This window comes from Amborella trichopoda, chromosome 11, assembly GCF_054954075.1.
Source record: "Amborella trichopoda isolate Santa Cruz 75 chromosome 11, AtrichopodaSantaCruz75HAP2 v2.0, whole genome shotgun sequence".
In the NCBI taxonomy this organism is placed as follows: domain Eukaryota; kingdom Viridiplantae; phylum Streptophyta; class Magnoliopsida; order Amborellales; family Amborellaceae; genus Amborella; species Amborella trichopoda.
This window is the reverse complement of record NC_142346.1, coordinates 26,565,666-26,587,751: the sequence shown is the minus strand read 5'-3', so window position 1 is coordinate 26,587,751 and position 22,086 is coordinate 26,565,666. Positions and strand designations below refer to the sequence as shown.

Here is a 22,086-nt window from a genome sequence, read left to right as displayed (position 1 = left end):
ACGAAGTATATCTTAACCGATGCTTGATAAAGATATCAATATGAAAGCGCAAGTCTTTGACGAATGTAGGATAGAGTCTTAACAGACATTGGATCTGATACGTGAGATGGATAAGCGTAGCCCTAGAAGATATGCTTGAAGGAATCCTTAGTCACCATATGCCATAACCAATGCGAAGTCTTCTGACGCAACTTGATAGCTATCTTAATAGACGGTGGATAAGATATGAGCATGGTTTTTGATAAAACCTACTTAGATATGCCCCAAATAAGATATGAAGATATGAAAAATATGATATGCCCAAGATTCTCCATACGAAGGCCCCAATATGCCGTCAGAGTCTTGATTCGTTAGTCTATCCTTATATGTCCTGACTTATGACTGATATGATATCAATAGCTTGTCAATCAAACATGTTCGAGTTTCACTTATGGTTGATAATATAAGATATTAAAGCCATCTCATTGTGAGATAGGTTCTAGGATACCTATACTCCTAAGGCCCCGATATGCTTATCCATGTGATATGTACAGGAACCTGATGCAGTTTGATATAGATATTTTTTCGAATCCAACGTCAGTTACACATGTGCATCGTGACTTATGAGCTATGATAAGAGATCATGAAGATGTTTCAATTTGAGGCGAAACTCTGGGATATATACGAATTCCCATGGACTGTATATGCCTCTCCACTAGATATTGGAGGAGTTTTGGATGAGATGCGATATGATTCTTTTAATCCATCATCCGTTAAGAATATTGGGCTTAACAAACGGTTATAAGGAAAACCTCGCCATATGATGATATAATGAGGTCAATCCTTGAAGATATATATATATATATACCTCTATGTCCAAGAATGATATAAATTGGGGAATGTTTGTAATTAGTTTAACTTAATGACCATATCCACCTTCAGTTAAGATATGCCTTGACTGACATCCTAGAACTTCGTGTTTTAGGATTAAGCCAGACCCTCAGGGAATCATATTTGAGGCAACATATCCCTCACTCTAAAGTTTAATATCATCCAGAGGTGAATTAACCCATCGCCTGTATTCCTTGGCAGTTAAGGCCTTAAAAGCTTTATGAGCCATATGTAACAGTTAAGATGACCCTCAGTCACTAAAATTGGGATTTCTCTCTTTATATGAGGAATTTTCTCATGGGACTAAGACCATTGGATTTCTGACTCGCTGCTTTATCACCCTTAAAAGGTGTGGTATTATTTGATTCATATGGTGGAAGCTAGTACATCCACAATTTACTAGTATTGTTGTGCAACTTCCAACATAAACATAGTAGCTTGAATAGACAAGATCTCTCTCATCTGTGGTCCATTTAAGGCAAGACTTGAACCCTTGTGTTAATATTTGAGCCTCTTTAGTCTCACCAATTTTTGTAATCAAAAGACTTACCATCAAGAAACAGCTGAAGAAATACAAAGATATGTTGCGTTGCAAAAGCTTAACTGTCGGATGATAAAAGATACCTGAATCCCTGATTTTGCTCATGCAATAATTCTATTGAATAATGGGTCCATAAATTTCAGTAAAGAGGAGCATTGACTGAATATATGATTATCATTAGAAAACACCAACGGGTACAAATTAATCCATGATTATCAAAATGAAGATCAACTCGTGGACTTGCATCAGCGTACGAAGACATGTCAAACTACATTTCAGAAGCTTAACTGTCGGATGATAGAAGATACTAGAATCCTTGATTTTTCTCATGTGATAATTATGTTGAGTAATGGATCCGTAAATTCAAATTAAAGATAAGCATTGACTGAATATATAATTATCATTAGAAAACACCTATGAGTACAAATTAATCCATTTCAATCCATGATTATCAAAATGAAGATCAGCGTGTGGATTCGCATCAACGTGAGAAGATAAGGATGAAGGTAATAAACCACCGCAAAGATGAATATGATTGTCCTCTGGGACATATCTAAGATAGAGGGAGATAAATCTATTTTATTTTGCTTTTAATCCACTTGAAGCCCATTCCCGGAGAAGGAACAGACTCAAGGAATAACATTTATGCATTTAAAGTAAGATATATTAGTTGATATGCCTATTAGTATTATTCCTTTCTTTCATATGTCTGTATATTTTCTTTCTTAGAAATGAATGTATAGGTTTCAAGACTTGAATCAAGAGTATTCGACCTACTCCAGTTTGATGGAAATTGTAACAAAAGATTAAACCTCTGGAATTATTTCGTTCTAAGTATATGATAGAAAAACATGGTTTCTATGATATGGAATGCATGGGATAATTTGGCCGCAATTATGATGTTCTCTGATAATTTGTTTGGAGTCTAATATTTATTGAAACATCCTAATCAATCTAACCATCACATTTTTCGGAGCGTCCAGAAGGAAACAAAATATAAAGATCCACCTTTTGAGACAACCAATGCAGGCCCCCATACATATGAATGAATATAGTCCAGAATGACTATTGTGGTTTGACATCTAAAACTGCACCCTACACTGCTTACCATAGACACAGTACTCACATAAGTCTTACTTGTACTTCTTCACGCTATTGATCAATTAACATTTGCTAAGTTTCGTCAAAGCTCTCGCACCCATGTGGCCCAACCACATATGCCACAATAAAGTCAAGTTAAAGTCACCAACATCAGATACAAAAACTACTGCCCTATATGTGATATTATTCCTAAGCAGCAATATCTAAATTCGGTTTGATCTTCTTGCCATTCATAACAACCAGAGCACACTTTAGAACCTTCAAAACTCCACCTTCTCCGCAAATTTGTGGCCATTAGAGTTCAAGGCACCCAAAGAAATAAGATTCTTCTACAGATTTGGAACATGTTTAACATCAATCAAGGTTCTCATAACTCCATTATACATCTTGATAGTAATTGTCCCAAAACCAATGGTCTTGCAAGCTGCATCATTCTACCATCAATACTCTTGTATGAGGTAAAACAATCCATATGAGGGTTTCGATATGGCAGTAAAGGTTTCTTAATTCATGATGTTCCTATCATATGTGGCCTCATTGGGATTGTTTTACTACATACAAGAGTATTGATGGTAGAATGATGCAGCTAAAACTGCCTATGAAAATTAAAGTGCAAGAAAAACATAACCGACAACTTTTTGGGAGGATTGGTAGGCAGTTTTAGCTCATGCCACCATGGAGCCTTTCGGATTTTGATTCAACTTTTTGGGAGGATTGGTAGGCAGTTTATGTTCGTGGCACTATGGAGCTCTTGGATTTTTTGAAACTTGAGGTTTTTTTATTTTTTATTTTCCCCCTAAATGAGTATGGTATGGTCAAATTTTTCTAGGGAATTGCCCCTGACCATCTTATACATTTTTCATATGTCGTTTGTATATTGGGAATTTTCTTTCTCTTTGTAGTTTTTTTCTTTTCTTGATTTCTCTTTCATCACTCATATATCTTTTCCCTTTTTTTTTCTCTTCTCCTTTTTTTCTTTCTTTTAATATGAGCTTGCCGAACCTTTTGTGGGATTTGTAGGATAAGGAATCATCGAGTAACATTGGTCCACTAACATTAATAGAAATTTGGAAAATAAATTCGTCTGAAAATGCAAATCTCAGACAACTTGTTCACGATATATTTGTGCGAGAACAAGCATTTTGAGATTCTAAATCCTAGACCGTTGTCTTCGTAAAAAAGATCAAACTTTTAAGACCGTGTGCCCCATAGTTAGGTTGTCCGATGTTTTGAACATCAGATCATCCCATATATTCTTTCCCATAATCATGAGAACCTTACGTAATGCAAAAAAAAAAAACAAAAAATTCAAGTCGGTCTCTAATATGGGACTAAGTGACAAAAAAAGAAAAAATACAAATTTGTCAAAAAAAAAAAAAAATCAAGCCGGTTTCTAATATGGGACTAAGTGACAAAAAAAAGAAAAACTACAAATTTTTCAAAAAAAAAGAGTGATAGAACTATAAATTTCACATAAAATTATACGAAACTATATATTGTAAAATAAAGTGGTACGAAGATAATTTTTCCTAAAAACTATAGCTGGGCATAACGTAATTACGGACCACATTTATCATAGTCTACACGTTCATCTTTGGATTAGAGTGTAATTACATGTATCATAGTCAGCACTTCCATCTTTGGAATAGAGTGTAATTACTAATTAGACCTTGGATTAGAGTGTAATGACATGTGCGATAGTCTACACTTTGGTCTTTGAATTAGGGATAAAGTTTATATAAGGATGCTACTTTATAACGTAGAACTACATATGCCCCTAAAAAATCTATCAGAAAAGGTAGTTTTAATGTTGAAAAACCCTTTGATTGATTATCTCGACCTCGAGATGTAAGATTATGAAAAATAAAAAGATTTTAAGTCTAAAAAATAGTACATTTTACAACATAACTTGATTTTAACTACTTTTGAAATTTAAAATTTTATAATTAGATATAAAAATAGATTTTGAAATAATCCTAAGAACATTTTATATTAAAATTATATACCATGATAAAATTTAAAGGTGTACCTTAGGTCTACACCTACGGATACATCCGTATGCCTATCCGTATGCAAACTGCACCCTTGAATTAGAGTGTAATTAGAGGTGGCACGGGATGGAAATAATAGCTGGCGGGACTTATCCCTTAGCGCTTTGGTAGCCCAAGCGCCGGCTCACGTGTTACCGCGACAACTAAGTGTGAAGTGTCGGGTTTTTTTTGGTAAGTTGCAGTGTCGGTTAAGCAAAGGGTAAGAGGTCTATACTCCGATTAAAAGAGGTCTATACTCTATAGAGAGCACAATAAATGGTTTAGATAGATAAAGAGTGGCCACTTTCCACGACAGTATGTATGTATACCTCTTCCCGTTTGCTATCCCCTCTCCATTTAGAAAAGTTTTTCGTTACTCAAGGGCTTTAACGTAGTCACTTTTTTTTTCTTTCCTTATTCTACTAGGGAAAATTAATTCTACTCATGTTTTTGGATGGAACAAAGGTAAGTGAGTTTACTAAAACAAGCTGGTGCCTAGATAGCCCGATATTTGGAGTTTTATTTAGAGCACGAATACTATGCTCTCTTGGGAGTATAGATTCCAATGCTCTCTGTCAGATGACTTAAATTTTTTGAATATGAAAATTTTGGAAAAACTTAAGAGTTACTAGATGATTATTCTAGAAAAGAAAATTAAAATTTGAGCTTCTAACACTTAGATTTTACCATCTAAGTGGATGGTCTACACTTAGGAAATCTTTTTCATTGAAGTTAATAAATGGGTTGAAGAAGTTGCATCATCAAAATTTAGGGTCCTAAAATTAATTGGGTTTTACCTGAAAGAATAAAAAAACATTCTATTCTTGTGAGAGTAACATATCTTTTGGCTTTTATTTAACACTTAGATTTGCTTTTAGAAAAAAAAAAAAGAAGTTTAGAGGTAGTTTGTTGCCATGTGCATCTCGGTAAAGTGTTTTAAAATAAATCGATTTCATCATTGATCTGGATGAGAAGTGCTCCGACCGAACCAATTATGAGATGGTGGGGTCTCAACCCAATTCCTATTAAAACACCCTTATATATATATATATATATATTATTTAATATTTACTTTAGATCCATAAATAACCCCATTCTATAAATCTTTATTTTAATTTTATTTTTTATATCACTAATTCGGATCGGTCCAGATCCTAATTTAGCAATTCGACACGACACGGCTATGTGGATAAACAATCCCAGCACTTATCCGAGTTTTGCAACGCATCTCACGTGCTGTTAAGTCAATGGCATTATAAAAAGCGAAATATGGAAAACTGCAATATTTTAATAATCGCCGCTCTTTCGAGCAGCGGGGGATATTCCGTATCATCTTTCTCTCCATTCGTCTTGCTCTCTCTCTCACCTCGGATTAAAAGGGTAAAGACGAGGTTTTGGGGTTTTTGTACCTTCGAACATTATGGAAGCCGACGTTTCCATTCCGACGTTACCATTTTTGGTTTTCACTCGTCTTTGCGGTTGCAACTCTCTCTTCCTCTGATGATCTTCAGGTTTCACCTCAATCTCTCTCTCATCCCCTCATCAATTTTCTTTTTCATCTTATTTTTCTCTTTTCCTTTTTTGGGTTTCTTGCAATCTCCCCTCGATTCGAATTTTCCAGAAAAATAATCGCTTCCATGGGTTGTTTTCTGGGGTGTGATTTTTATATTCCGCTTTTCTCTTAACTTTTTCATCCTAGGTTTCCTGAGTTTTATTCTCATCGTTTTACATGGTCTTTCAGAGCATATACTTCTGATCTTCATTAATGTCTTTTTCATGGATCTTGATTTAGACTAAATGGTGTCCCTTTTTCTTTTTCCCCACCTTTCTGCTTTTTGGTGCGTATCAAAAATTTGGCCTGCTTTTTACCTCCTTCGTGCTTAGGGTTTATGGCCCTATGTGAAGTTTTATATGATTAATTGACCTTGTAAAATTTATTCTGAAAGTTTCCTTTTGTTTTTTTCCTCTTCTTCTTAGGCTTGATATCAGCAGGCTATCAATAAGGAAACGAATCAAGAAATCAGATATTTAATATTGGGGCTGATGGTGAATTGATTTATTTGTACAATATATGAGTGAGACTGAGGTTGCTTATATTCAAGTATAGCGGGATCGATTTGGACATTAGTTGTACAGGCATGGCTAGCAATTTGTTCAAGGGAGATAGAGGGGAGTTTGTTTATATTCCCCTTTTGTGTATAATTGTCTCTCTGGTGGTGGGCATGTCCAGTGCAAGTGTAGTTTTGATTGGCCAAAATGTGTCCTTGTCTTTTGATGACATTGAGGCAAACTTTGGTAAGAAACCAAGAACTCTGTGCCTTCTATATGAAGTTAATTTGCTAGCTCTTTTAGTTTTAGTTATCAGCTCTCATGCTTGTCTCATTGGATAATCAGATTACTGTATTATAAGTATTGGATTTATTAGTTTTACTGCGTATGCTATTAATGTTTCTCCTTGTAATAAGCATGCTACGATGCTCAATAGAATCTTATCATCTAGCTTCATGCATTATCAGGAAGAATCTCAGTTACTCTGGTTGAAACCTGAGAGGAAGAGTAAAGAAGGAAGAGGGTGGGAGGGGGGGAGGGGGAGAGAGTAACTTGGTTGAGTAGTTAACTCGTGGGAACCTGTTTTGGAAAACTGGAATAGTTGAGTCTCATATGAATGCTGTGGTGGGTAAAGGCTTTCTAATAAACATACAGAATGCATGCATTTTTCACTTGATAGGGTGAAAACTAGAAAATAGGACATATGAATATATCCTTACTTCAGTGAATATAGGGTTCAAAAAGAAAATAATAGTTCTCAAAATTTGTGAACGGCCTGAAAACTGGCATATTTCAAATTTGCATCATATGCTGAACTTCTATATACTGCTGCTAGGCTATTTGGGTCCTTATTGTGGTTTTCTACAGGGTGAGTATGAGTAAGTGAAGATAGTATAGCTCTTATGTGTAGCATTGGGTCTAAGGCTTGGATGATGATGATGTGTAGCATTGGGTCTGTCCTATTAGCTATTATAAAATAGAGTGTGATCATTGAACTTGATTCCCTAACATTCTTTTAGCATTCTGGATGGAGATGGCCAACATCTGTAACTCTGAGTGTATTGTAAATGTTTCGAAGTCTATTGTGGGTTCACCCATGTTGTTTTTTTTTAATCCATCCATTATGTGACTCATGTTTTGATTCCAAAACACAATGTTACTCAGTTTGATTTGGAAAGAAAAATATTTTCTGGTCAGCTTTTTGCAAGTATCTTTTAAAAAATAACAAAAATGAAGAAATTCTAAAAAGAAAAACTGGTATGTTTTTGATAAAGTAACTTCCATTAACACGTGAAAATGATTATAAAAAAAGTGAGATACAATAATCATATGACTCACAATTCTTGGGAGATGTATTGGTTTTCCAAACATTTTTTTTTGAACCCCCCTTCGTTAGCAGTATTAGTAGCACTGTTAGTATTGTGTGATGTGGGACGTAATGGTATGCTAGTCTACTCATCTATGTCCTCCAATGATCAGAATCCTCAATGGCACTGTCTATTTTATTCTAACGCTTCGAATCATCCATAATAAGGGGTACCAATGAGTCTTTTAACAATAGAAAGGGGTATCAAGAAGTCTCTACCAAAGTGCTACTCATTAGTCTAGTATAATTTTTAATATTGTACAATTTTTTATGTTATTCTTCAAACTAGAAAAGTTCATAAACGTCAACAATTTCAAAAAAAATAGAAAAAAAATAAAAAATAGAGAAGTTCATAACGAGAAGCAAGATCGTTGGATGTTGATACCATTACAAGACAATATGAGAAAATGAACCCAGTGTTTTAAAAGGTGGACCATCTGGGCTGCTTTGTCTCTTCCTCAAGACTGGGTGGAACAACTCTGCCTAGGCTAAGGCGGCCGTGTTGCCGGCCTTCCTTGAGGCAGGCATCCATGGGTGGCATAGGTTGCTGCCTATGTGGCCTGTCTAGGGTGCCGCCTAGGTGAAAGCTTGCCTAGGCAGCCCCCTAACTCTTTTTTTTTTTCTGTTTATTTTGGCCGCCTCAAATCTGAGGCTGCCAGAACTGCCTAAGCAGCCTAGGGGCTCTTTGGTCCCATGCCTTTTAAAGCATTTATTAGAATCATCCAAAACAAGTTATATTTCATATTTATTAAAATGTTATTTTCATATTTTGAATAAAGAAATGAATTATTATGAAATCATATCCTTAACATGAACTTACGATTTATATTGACCATTACGCCCTTAAGGGTACAAATATATTAATGATCTCAGGATATACAGCTCACAAAATGAAGGTGGAGGAAGGAGAGATAATTGGGAAAAGGGGTTGGTTAGATGTAGCTTTTACATATCATTGACTAGCTTTTGTTGCTACACTTTGTTGGACTTCTAGGTCCCTTTTATTTGTAATTTTCTATCGCATAGGTCAATGAAATATAGGAGTAATAATCGAGAGTATGTTATATAACATTTGGAGCAACTTCTAAGAGTTGATCTGTGTTGATTTGACTTGTTTTGGTTAACTTGGTTTGGAAACTGACACATGCCATCTTAAAAACTCAGGTTCGGACCTAGTTTTTGTCTCTATATTTAATATAGAGGATTGAGAGTTTTGTAGTAGAATTGTTTTCCCTTCCAAATTTGGGCACAAGTTCCAATCTTATTGTTGGAACAAAATCTTTCATCATCATCATCATCTTCGGAGCTTTATCCAATTATTTGGGGTTAACTACTTGAATAATGTTCCTCCATTTTTTTCTATCAAGGGCCATACCTTCAGTAAGACCAAAGTCACCGTATCTTTGCTCACAATTTCTATTCATGTCTTTGTAGGCCTTCCTCTTGCCATTGTGAAGCCTTGCACCTGAACCAAATCGCACCTCGTAATTGTTACTATATTAGGTCTATGCTTCACATGGCCAGCTCACCTAAGTCTACTTTCCCACATCTTATCACCTATTGAAGTCACACTAAGTTCCCTCGTATGTATTCATTCCGAATTCTGTCCTTTATTATCTTGCTACTCGTGCATCTCAACATCCTCATCTAAGCTATGCTCATCCTATGGATATGTAGTTGAAACAAATTCTTAATTATCAGAGCATAAAAACTTCCTAAAATTTGAAAAAATTAGGGCCTGCTTTCAAATTTTGGGTAGTGTTTTTGAGTTTGCATCCTAATATGATCTTGAGAGTATGTCACTAACGAAATGTCAAAGTTTTTATCATTTGACTCTCCTTATAATCTTCATAATAATTGTTGCAATTGGTTGTGATGTTGCACTTACATTATCATCAGACACATCTGGCTTATCCATTTTCTCAATTCAATTTGAGAAACTCGATCAAAGACTTATATATGTATTTATTTAATTTGAGGGGTTTGGGTGGGGCTGATTGGAATAGTTTTTTTATTGGAGCTGAGTATAAGTTACTAAACCTATTTGTAACTTCAATGATCTTGTTTCTCATATGTCTATTGAATATATTGCCTAGTATTACTCACTGGAGCCCAGAGTGAGTCGGTCTGACAAGTCACTTGACTTGCCGAGTTCTCCTTGTTTGCCCTTGAGAAATGAAATTGGAAAAATTGTAAAAAAAACAAATCCAAAAAATTTAAAAAGTTATGAAAAAACCATGAAGCTTAATAAAAAATTTCGTTTGCCTAAAACTCACTTATAAAAATATAAAAATTTATTTGAATTCAAATTGAAAAAATCAAACCCAATTTACCTAGACAATGTTTTAGTTAATCCTCCAATCTTTGTGCTTGGTACAAAAGTTGTCTAAAATATTTTTCATGGGATCCTCAAATACCCCAAGAAGCCTGTATACTAGATTTTGGATTTGATTTTGATTCATGTTCTTGAAATTTTCAGGAAAATAGTATTTCAATTTCTAGAAATCTCGCAAATCTTAGACCTTGAGTGGTTTTTTGTGGAAAATAATCCTATGACGCAGGGGAGAAGTGAGAAACAGGCTTAGGTATCGAATTTCAACCAATATCGAGCTAGAATTACAAAGAGATCACATGTTTTTTAACTCTAGCCAAACCCTTTGTTTTCGTTCAAATCTAAACGTTTCTAATCGGTAGAGGCTAGAGGATGTGAAAGTGACCTTACACTACCTCCCCCACCCCCCAACAAAAGTTTCTGGCAACTTGGTCGAGTTACTATACTAACTTGGGTGAGTTTGTGGCAATACACGCCCTATCCTAGTTCGGGGGTTTTGAGGCTTTATAAGGGTGCTGTGCCTAAGTGGGTTGGGTGATTTCTAATGGACATACCTGATGTTTTCAACACTAATCTTGTCATATTCAAAATTGGCAATATTTTCTTCTTCTTGTTCCCTTTTAGCATGTTTTGTGTTATTTTCTTTATGAAATTATTTTTACTGCTTTCTTATTACTCCTTTTCTGAGTATATTAACCTATTTTTTTTGGATGATGATAGCATTGGGTAATATTCCTGTGACCATATATGGTGGATTACTCAAAGTTTGACATTTTGTGCATTTGTATTTCTACAGTTCCTTCAATTAAAGGATCCGGAGTATGTGGGACCTTATATGTAGCTGAACCTCTCGATGCGTGCACTCCATTGACTGACAAAAATATCTCAGTTGAAGGTGCTAACTCGCGATTTGCATTGATTATTAGAGGAGGATGCACTTTTGAGGATAAAGTTAGGACTGCTCAGAAAGCAGGATTCCAAGCAGCTATTATTTATGACAATGAAGATAGCGGTATATTGGTTGCAAGTAAGTCATATTAGCCTTTTATCTTCTTGACTGAAATTTATTTATACCATGGCCAGTTCCTCTTCATTTAGAAGACCAAAAAGACTATTTAGCAAGTATTTCAATTTGAAATGTATCACATAACAAATTGCCACTTAATCACCATTGCCACCTTTCTCATTTAGCCTATCCCATGTTATCTAGCATACACATGAACTATTCCAAATAGTATTGGATAATATCAAATAAAGGCATGTGCTTTAGCTACAATTGTGGAATATATCTTTGAAGGGTGGGTTTGGGTGCATATGCAGACGCAACTATTCTAGTGAGTTCACCCTTCCAGAATCCACCTTTGAGATGGATTGAGAATCCAAAACTTGATAGCTTTTTCATCTCCTCTGCTGCCTTAAAGATTATGGGGGGAAAGAAAACAAATTTTGAGCCTAAAAATGTCTTGCATTGTTCATTTCAGTTCTTTAAAGATCATTAAAACTGCACTATTTTTGGAGCTCCAAATTCATGATTATAAGGTGGAGATTTACAAGACCTAAATCAAGTGAAAACATGGGTGAACTCATGCATCCTAGGATACCTGAAAACTTCTTCATCTCTAAATTGGGGCATCAACCCTTGAAGGGAATTTCCACTTGTACTAAATTCGTTCAAGTACACATTTCGTGTGCTATCCTCAATCTTAGTAGGGCACAAATTGAAGAGAAACAATTGTAACTGTCAAAAGGAAATGGCATGCCTCTCTCATAAAATTAGTGTAGCTACTATCCTAGGTATTATCATTCTAGCCTTACCCTTTTAGAGCTTTCCACTTGAACCAAATTACCCTTTGTACCTAGTGTTGTTGAAGGTTGACCTTGCACATGAACAATCCACCTAAGTCTACTTTCCATCATTTTATCACCTATTGGAGCTATTTTTAAGCTCCCTTGAATGTATTCATTCCGAATTCCATCTTTTTTAGTCATGCCACTCATCTATCTAAACATCCTGATCTCAGCTACACTCATTCTATTATATATTAGTTCTTGATTGGCCGACAATCCGTTCCATAAGGCATGGATAGTCTTACAACCGTCCTATAGTGCTTTCCCTTCAACTTCATTGGTATGCGACGATCGCATAAGACTCTAGAAGCACATCGTTGCTCTTGTTATCACTAAACTTGTTTCAGCTCCTGTTATCACTAATTCCTTGTTTCTTCCCCTGTTATCACTAAACTTGCATTCATATATTCTATCTTAGCCGGACTAATTTTAAAAACTTTAGATTTTGAAGTGTTCCTCCAAAGTTCTAACTTTGCGTTTGTGCTATCTCTAGGCTCATCAATTATAACCATGTGATCCCAAACAACATAAACCGCAAATCCTCATCTTGTAGCTGTCTAGCTAACTCGTCCACAACCAAAGCAAAGAGATATGGGCTCAACGCTGACCCCTGATGTAGGCCTAATGTCATTGAAACTATAGTTACTGGAACCTCGCACCCCAAGTGGAGATTCTGCTTTAGAATCCTGTTTCTGCTCTAGGAGTCTTGATTCCACTTTTTTGGATCTCGATTCCAATTGCTATATTGATGACCTCTTCGTGAAGGCATAATTTTTTACAAGGATGTCCATTTGGGGCGATCCGAAACATAATTGAAAATCTCTTCAAGATCTATTACCTGCATCTCTATGGGCGTTTTGTATTTTGGATGTTTTGGCTTCAAATCATGGTTGAATGTTTGCAAAGTGTATTAGGTTTCTTTCTTTTCGTTATTTGGTCATCATTGCAGTTGGATTTTAATTTTAGCTTATTTAAGTTATGCTCGGTTTCTAGAAAGTAAGGTTCCAATCTTTGTTGGATTAGGAACCTTAGAGTTCCATATTTCCCTCGAATCTTTAGGAGTTCGTTTCCTATTCAAGAGTTATAGAGCAATAGAACTTGGAACTCCGTATAAATAGCCATGTAGGCCTTTGGCTAATCATATTCAAGTTGTGAAATATAATTTGAGTTTTCAATCGGGTGAGAGACCACCTTGAGAGGAGATATCCGTCAACTCTTGTTGTATAACGAGTGCTCTAAAACTGTATCATAGGTTTGGGATAGTCTTGTCCAATATGAGAGCCCCTCATATTCTTTTGGTGGAGATAGTCCCAAACCCTGGCATGTGGCTCAGGCCACTTTTTTTCCCTTCATGTGCGGCACATCCCCGTCCAATGTTCGCCACAACCAAATTCATCGCTCATTCAAACCTTTCGACAAACACTAGCCAAATCATTCCAAACCCCAAGTAAACTAGCTTAAAAGCTACCCTAACCACATGTCTACCGTCCATAGCTTTTGAACTTGAGTTGAAACTGTAAATTGGCTTAATTTGACACTCTATCTCATAATCCTCCTGTCTTGCTGGATCTGTTAGATTCTAGCAGAACCCTGTAGAAATTCTAAAATGGCTCTAACTTAACTAAACCCTTTCCCATTGCCCTAATCCTAGTTCTACTTCATTTGGACCTTGTATTGTCCCTTGTGACCGTTATTACGAAACCTTTATAAGGCCCAAAGCCTGCTTTTTTAATCTGTTTGGGAACCTAGTGCCCTTTGGAACTCCTAAATCCTAAAACTAACTAGAATTCCCAATCATACAGAAGGCTTTTCTTTCTATGCCCAACCTCATGTGGCACACTCATGTAGGAGCCGAGCCCCTTGGTGCTACGTCATGTACTTTAATAAGGTTCAACTTGTTGGATCCGGTGATATACTTAATTAAATATATCCCTTTGGTTAGGTTTGGAAATAATGTTTTATCAATATTTTATTGAGGGGTTGTTTTTTTCTTGCTTTTTTTGTGTTGTATTTACTGTATCAGTAGAGATCTACTTTTCCCTTATGGCTGAGAAAGTATATTAAACTCTTTTATCATGAGAGTGGACATCCTTTTTCCCTTTTTTTTCCTTTTTTGATGCGAGATTAGACATAGATGGTTCCCTAAAATATCAGTTGGATCATTCTAGTGTGCAAATGATCATAATAAATCTGAATGGTAGTAATGATTTAGTCTTCCGTCATGCTACATTCTTTATTGAAGGTGGATACAAGTTAGGGTGTGTTGATTTACATGTCCATAGTTCAGAATGGGATGCAACAATTTGATTGTTATGTCCTGTCTTGAAAATTCCTTGGAATCTGGCACCTATTTACCAATTATGTCATGATATTGGTAACTGTGAGTGGGCATGTAGAAATCTTGAGGATTGTGATATAATGAAAGGAATTTCAGAAGACCTTGATCATCATGTGCCTTTCACCTCGATAAAGTTGCCCAGAAAGACATAACAGGAAAATATGTAGGATACATGTGGCCAGTGACCAATGTCCTTGTAAGTACATAGCTAATTAGGCTATTGCTCCATGTAGTTTTCGCTCATTTTGCAACTTAGTTTCAGTTTTATGTCATCTCCATCTCACTTTCATTCTTGATTGATTTATTATACATGTGTTCAACTGTCATGTGATGTTTATGAAGACTATAATCTTGTGCTCGGTTATTCTTGTCTTGTGTTATTATATTGTTATGTTACCTGAGAGATTAAACAATTATCCTAGTAGTAATCGATTTAAATTTTATGGGCATCATTTGCTTCATTTTCTATTTGTTGCTAATTTGTCTTTCTATAATCCCATGGGTGCAAATAGTCTCGCCTCGTGTAATGCCATCTTTTATGGATGGATATGCATGGTTTGTGATCTATAGCACCCCCCATGGTGCTTACAGCCTGGGTTTCCTCGACAGTTAACTTCACTTGCTATATTGTTGTCAAACATTTATTCAATACTTCTGCACATTCAAAGCTGTAAAAGACATTAGTTTACTTTTTTTTTGCAGTTTTCTAATTTATTATTCAAACAAGTTTTATGTCATATTAGTCAGACAGCATTCCCAATCTATGAATTCATTTTGCCACTCGTGGGGCCTACCCATTGCCCTTTTTGAGTCTTGTATTTAGACCAACTTGCCCCTCCATAATTGACTCCCTTCCCTACCCTCCACTCATCCTGCACCTCGCGCCCAACCTTTCGGCCTCCCCACCCTTATCACCTTGCCTCCTCACGCCATCAGGCTCACCTACCTCACCCTGCTTCTTCTTGCCAACCTTCCTTTACCAACGTCGGCCTCCATAAACCTTTGCCTTCCACCACTCCTTTCTGCAACGTATGCTCAACTTCTCAAACCTCAAAGGGAACCTTGCGGAAAACATTCTGCTGCTCTCGAACATGCCCTGAGGCTTTCTCTCGTGGGAAGATTCTTGCCTCCGAGAAATGACGTTAAAGGTATCCAGAGATGGGCAGCGGAAACTTGGGATGTGGCTGAACTCTCTTGCTGGATTCTTTCTACGTTTCTATTCTCTTTTCCCTCGGAGAATACTCTTCTCAAAGCTTTAAGGATTCAGAAGCCTCGTTTTAAGGGGGCAACACTTACGCTCTCGAGATGGAACAAAGCTAATGGTGAAGCAAAACCACAGACGATATGCATTACAATTTTTGTTTGCTTGTGTAGGAATGTGTTGGGGTTACATTAGAAAAAAGTTTAGAAATCTCATATATGGATGTCAAGGTTCATGCATGGGTACACACCGGTGTTTTGAAGCCTGGCAACCCGGATCAGGAATCATTGATCCATTCCGGGAACTGGCAAGGACCGAATACAGTTCCCCAACTAATCGCTTCCATATTTTTTTGAGCTTATCTAATGTTTTATTAAGTCCTCGCTAACTCCCCACCCCATAAACTCTATTCTATTTTTGTTTTAGTTTTTGTTTTTTTAATATATTTCTAGATCATCGATTTGGACCGATCTGGACCCATTTCGATCACCAATCCAGCAGTCCAACATGGATATGTGAAGTGGACAATCCACCCACTGATCCATGTTTGGGAACACTGGTGTACACATTTGTGCATTCTCATGCAAAAAGCACTTACAAAATGGACAAATATACCAATTACTTGAGCATGGATTGAAGTGTCATTTTCGAAGAAGTTTTTGATGATCTAAATATAGCATTATCTCTGCTATCTCCATCCCCCCAGCAAAGGTGCTTTTGTAAAGGACCGCCAAATCCTTGATGGTGCCCTAATCGCCCATGAATGAATCCACTCGAGGCACCTCTCTAAAACCCCGGTATGGACATCAAACTCGACTGGGAGAAGGCCTATGACAACGTTGACTAGGTTATCCTTGATGAAACACACGCTTATATGGGCTTTGGCAGTTGGTGGAGGAAATGGGTCCAAGGCTGCATCTCCAACCCTCATTTCTCAATCCTAATAAATTGATCTCCCAAAGGTTACTTCCCTTCCTTGAGGGGGCTTCGTCAAGATGACCCCCGTGCCCCATTCCTTTTTGCTATAGTGGTCGAAGTATTCAGCCATTCCATCCATAGACTATTCCAATCTGGGTTCATGATTGGATCCCAAGGACCCACTATAACTCACCTACAGTATGCGGACGATACTTTGGTCTTTTGCAATGCCTCCCTTCTTGAGGTTGACAACCTACTTCTCTTCCTCAAAGTGTTTCAAGTGGGCCACAGGTTAACGTAAACATGAATAAGACCAAGATGACTGGGATGCCTTGTTTCCCAATGTCGAAAATCTTCCCTCCAGCTACCTCGGCCTTCCGCTGTGGATTGGAAAATCCAAACAAAGTCAATAGTACATGTCATCGATAAATTTGATCGCAAATTCGCTATCTGGAAAGGCCGCTTTCTATCCTCGGCAGGTTGAGTAACCCTTATCAATGCCACTCTATCCAATGTGGGCATCTGCCAAATGTTTCTCTTCCAAGTGCCTGCATCAGTCAGTTCCTGTCTTGAGCAACTCATGAGAAACTTCTTGTGGGTTGGCGATATTAACAACTACATATTCCATCTCATTTCCTGGGACAAGATATGCCCACCCTGCCACCACAGTGGTCTTGGAATCCGTGGTCTCAGGAAAGCCAATATGGCTCTTCTGGGGAAGTGGTGGTGTTATGCTGCCCAAGAGAACCACCTTTGGCAGCAGGTCATCCGCAACAAATACCACCTCGATCGAACCTCATGGTTACCCAGTTGTCAAGCCAACAGCAGGTCCTCGGGTGTATGGAGATCTTTCTTCAGCTTTTTTTACCTCTTCAAAGGCAACACTCACTTCCATCAAGAAGGTGAACTTGAGTGAGATTCTAGTACGACATCTGGATAAGTCACACTCATCTCAAATACCTTTTCTCCTCTCTCTTTCTTTCAGCCCCTAACCACCAAGCTACCGTAGCAAATTTGTTTACCACACAGTGGTCTGCCAGAGTCTGGATCCCCATCTTTAGGAGATCGCCCTCAGATGCTGAGTTCTAGGAATTTCTCGACCTTTCTTCCCTCCTTTGCTGGATTTTCCTTCTGACCCTTTGTGACGACAATCATTTGGTGCCCAGCACCAACAGGGACTTTGTTGGTCTCCTCCTTTTATAGGGAACTCATCGAGGCCCCCACTTTTCCCTGTGACCCAGTCTCCAAGATCAAGGTCTTTGACTGGATAGCTCTCTCGGATAGAGTCCTAACAGTCGACGAGCTACAAACCTGTGCGCCATGTGCCTGGCCGCGGAGGAGACAAACACCCATCTCGTCATTCACTGCTCTGTGGCCCATTACATTTTGGGAGCTCTTCTTCAGCTGCTTCACTGGCAATGGGTGACACCTTGCACCATCCCCCTCCTTTTCACCTTGCTCCACTCTCTCCCTTGGGCCAAATCGGGCATTCCTCTGTGGAAGGCATCCATGGAAGCGTTCCTTTGGACTGTCTGGAACGAGCGTAATAGAGGGATCTTCCGTGGTAAGAGGTCCTTCTCGCTACCTTATCCAAAAGGATCAAATCGTCGATCATATTCTGGGAATCAAACCACAAAACCTTCAACAGCTTCCCTGCTTCGGCCTTTGACTTGGATTGGCTGGCTATGCTCAATCTCAGCCAGCATCGAGTCGCTCCGGACCTGTGGTGGAGACCACAGGAACCTGATCTTGTTAAACTTATTTCGATGGTTGCTCCCTAGACAACCCGGGACCTGCGGGAATTGGAGGGCTATTTAGGGACCACAAGGGCTTGGTTCTGACCTCCTTTTCTGAGTACACTGGCGTCTCTAATTCCCAAACAGCTGAGGCTCTCGCCCTTCTCGAAGGTTTCAAACAGTTCAATCGCTCTTGGATATCAGCCTTGATCGTTGAAGGTGACTCCAGCAATGTCATTTCCTGGGCGAATGGATCGGCATCTTGCCCCTGGTCTCTTATTTGAACTTTTGACGCTCTCATCTCAGTTTGGGACTAACAGTTTATTGGAGTCACATTTGACGGAAAAGCAACTCAGAGGCTGACTGTCTTGCAAAGGCAGGCGCTTCAAATGCTAGTGGCTGAGTGAATTTTTTAAGACTCAGTCCATACTCTCTTGGGCGTCCTTGCCCCCTCTTCTCCCAAATGTGCAATCCTTTTGTCCTTCTCTTCTCCACCTAAGGTCATTGTGGTATAGCTCTCCCAGCCTGGTTGGCAGCCACTTGTGCTGCATATAGCTACCAGATTCCAGGAATGAGACATTTTTTGTACACTTACCTTATTTAAACAATCAACCTTTTAAAGAAAAACATAGCGTTGTCTCTGCTATCATTTCTTAATGATTATCTCAATATGTGGCTCCTTGACCACGCTGATAATTGACATATATGCAATTTCTTGTGGATTTTTATGTTGGATATTATGGTAACCCTAAAATAAATGGAAAAACAGTGGCAGGGAATTCTGCAGGTGTGAAAATACATGCAATATTTGTTTCCAAGGCATCGGGTGAAGTACTAAAAACCTTTGCGGGTACATCAGGATTGGAGCTATGGATAATCCCTAATTTTGAAAACTCTGCGTGGTCTATCATGGCCATCTCTTTCATATCGCTACTTGCATTGTCTGCTGTGCTTGCAACATGTTTCTTTGTTCGTAGGCATCGCATACGACGAGAAAGGCCTCAGACCCCTCATGTTCGTGAGTTCCATGGGATGAGCAGCCGATTAGTGAAGGCATTGCCAAGCCTCATTTTCACTTCTGTGCTAGAAGATAACTGCACAGCTGGAACATGTGCTATATGCCTAGAGGACTATGCTCCAGGGGATAAGCTAAGAGTGTTGCCATGTTGCCACAGTATGTTTGTTCTTCCCCAGTCACATCATGATTACCTTGTGTTGCCTATTTTTTAGTACCATGGTGATTTCTTTTTCTTTTTGTGAAATCGTTTCATAACGTATTTTCATTCTGGCCCTGAATCCAGCAGTGTTAGCTGAATTACAACCTTTTTCTTTTTCAGTTAATGGCACTATTTTCCGACGAGCATTTGTGGATACTAATCTTGAGATGAATGCAAATGTTAATAAGTGTTACTAATTTTTTAGGGAAAATATCTTCGTACACCCTATTTTAAGGTTCTATTTCCTAATAGACCCAAGGTTTGGAAACATTTCATGTGGCATAGAGAACCCATGTAGTATATCTTGTAACCCCTTAGACCAACTTTATCCTTTTTGGCCGCTCCTTTTTAGCCCAAACAAAAGTAATAAAGACTTGTGTATGTATTCCTTTCTAAACCCCATTCTCTTTCTATAATGAGTTTCTCTCTCTCTAGAAAAAGGTTGAAAGAGAGATGGGGGAGAGAAAGAGAGAGGTTTTGGGGAGAAACGCAGGGAGAGAGACCGAGAGAAAAAGAGAGTGACTGTTATAGAGAGAGAGAGGGGGTTTTAGAAAAGAATAGACGCATGCGTCTTTCTTGCTTTCATTTGGGCTAAAATGGGACGGTCGAAAGAGGTAAAGTTGGTCCAGGGGGTTAGAAGATGTATTTTATATGGGATTTCTATGCCGCAAGAAATGTTCTCAAACCTTAGGTCTGATGGAAATGAAACCTCAAAATAGGGTGTACGGATATATTTTCCCACTTTTTTATCATTATTGTTTGGATGAGCCGAAATCTTGAGATGCTGAGAAAATGGCTATCTAACTGACTTCATGGAGTGGTTTGAATTCGAAATTCAAAGACACTGCCATATTTGACTTCAAAATATGAGAAATTTTGGTTTCATATCACAAAAGAAATGTGATATTTCCCCTTTTCTTTTTTTTTTGAGAATGGAAATGTGATATTTTCCTTGACCAAGTTGTATCTTCTTAAATGGGAAAAGCCGAAAAGATAAAAGGTTGATTCCTTCTGATGTGTTTTCTTGGTTGTAAACAGAGTTTCATGCCATGTGTGTGGATTCCTGGTTGACAATCTGGAGAACATTTTGCCCTGTATGCAAGCGCGATGCAAGGACAGGCACCGGTGAACCCCCAGCTTCTGAATGCACCCCTCTCCTTTCCCCTACCTCCTCCTCAATGGCCTCCTCAGTCCCATCTTCCTCTGCTGCTTCACCTGCCATACAAATAGGAAGAAGTGGATCATTCAGGTCTCCCAACTCCTCTCGTGCTAGTTCCCTCTCGATGACAGCCACCTCTTACATGCCTCATTCACATAGATCTAACAGTTTCTCATCGTCTCTAAGCATAAGCAGGAGCTCCTACAACATCAGGAATTTTCCATCTTCATCGCAGAGATCTCGCCATTCCTTGGGCTACCCTCCTCTTGACCCAAGACTTGCATCCCCATATATCCCCAGCCCGAGCAATGCCTCTCCGCTGTATGCGGAATCATCATCAGAACGGCTTCCATCCCTGTTGTATTGCAGTGGGTCAGCTGCAAGCATCTCTCCTCTAGCCTCTGCCCACTCCTTACCTGGTTGCTGATGCAACTTGCAATTAAAAGACAGACCTAATGACTCATCAAAAGAGGAAACATGGGTCAGCAGATTGGTGGTGACGCTCTTTTGAGAAATTAATGGAGTCTTTGACTTCTGCTTTAGGCAAAAAGATTCGTGGTTCCGGTAGAAGGAAGGACTAACAAGGTTATTTATTAGGCTGAGTGGCTCGTTATCAGAGGAAATCCCTTTTGTTTTTTGGTTTTTACATGGCACATGCACGAGCAAACGCTCTGGGGATAGGAATGAAAGAAACATGCTCCTCAGAATTTAAAGAGTTCTAAATGATCATTCTATTGTGAACAGGTGAAAGGCACCATTCGTATCTGCCCTTCCAAAAATGGATCAACGCTATCTCCCTTGTAACTGGTGGTGAGCATAAGAGGGCTAACTAGGCATTTCGGCATTTTCTTGGTGAGCTGTACAGGTTTTGGCATTGGTTTCTAGCGAGTGTAATCTTCTTGAATCCCAAAGTGAGTTGAATGTCATTTTTTGTGAATGTTCTTTGCTGGTTTTCTTATATTTGTTCAAAAGGTTAAGACTGCTATTATGTGATTGGTTTGATGATCCATCTGGCATAACTGTATACTGTTCAGTAAGTTTTCAAAGTTTATCAAATGCGGACTTGCTTGTGATTGGTCATAATTCTTAACATGAAATTGTGGATGTGACTTCCGAAAAAAATTTATCATGTCTGAGTCATGAAATTTTGTCTCTGTAAAAGGTTCTAGTTTCCTACAGTGCATTTGATAACAGAGAAAGCAGGAGAAAGTCCTATATGGGTGCGTTTGATAACTGAGAATACAGTAGAAAGTCCCATACTTTCTCTCATCATACTGTAGCTTTCTCTAGATTGGAAATAATGAAATTGTGGAAAGTCGGAACTCACTTTTTCCCCATTTCTCTAGATTGCTCGTTACACGATTTTTACTATTTTCTTGC

The 22,086-nt window shown here is 38.2% G+C and overlaps 1 protein-coding gene across 2 annotated transcripts; it reads left to right on the top strand.

Annotated features, from left to right (window-relative positions):
* The first annotated feature begins 5,925 nt into the window (after window positions 1–5,925).
* LOC18425826 (Protease-associated (PA) RING/U-box zinc finger family protein) lies at window positions 5,926–21,789 on the top strand. Of its 2 annotated transcripts, XM_006830360.4 has the most exons (5): window positions 5,926–6,053; window positions 6,520–6,837; window positions 11,086–11,316; window positions 19,100–19,504; window positions 20,586–21,789. In XM_006830360.4, exons 2-5 carry the CDS (start codon window positions 6,681–6,683, stop codon window positions 21,131–21,133), a joined length of 1,341 nt encoding a protein of 446 aa, XP_006830423.1. In that variant the 5' UTR covers window positions 5,926–6,053; window positions 6,520–6,680; the 3' UTR covers window positions 21,134–21,789. The 2 variants fall into 2 exon arrangements, with proteins under 2 accessions (XP_006830423.1, XP_088707926.1); XM_088851800.1 differs by lacking the exon at window positions 19,100–19,504.
* The last annotated feature ends 297 nt before the right edge of the window (window positions 21,790–22,086 follow it).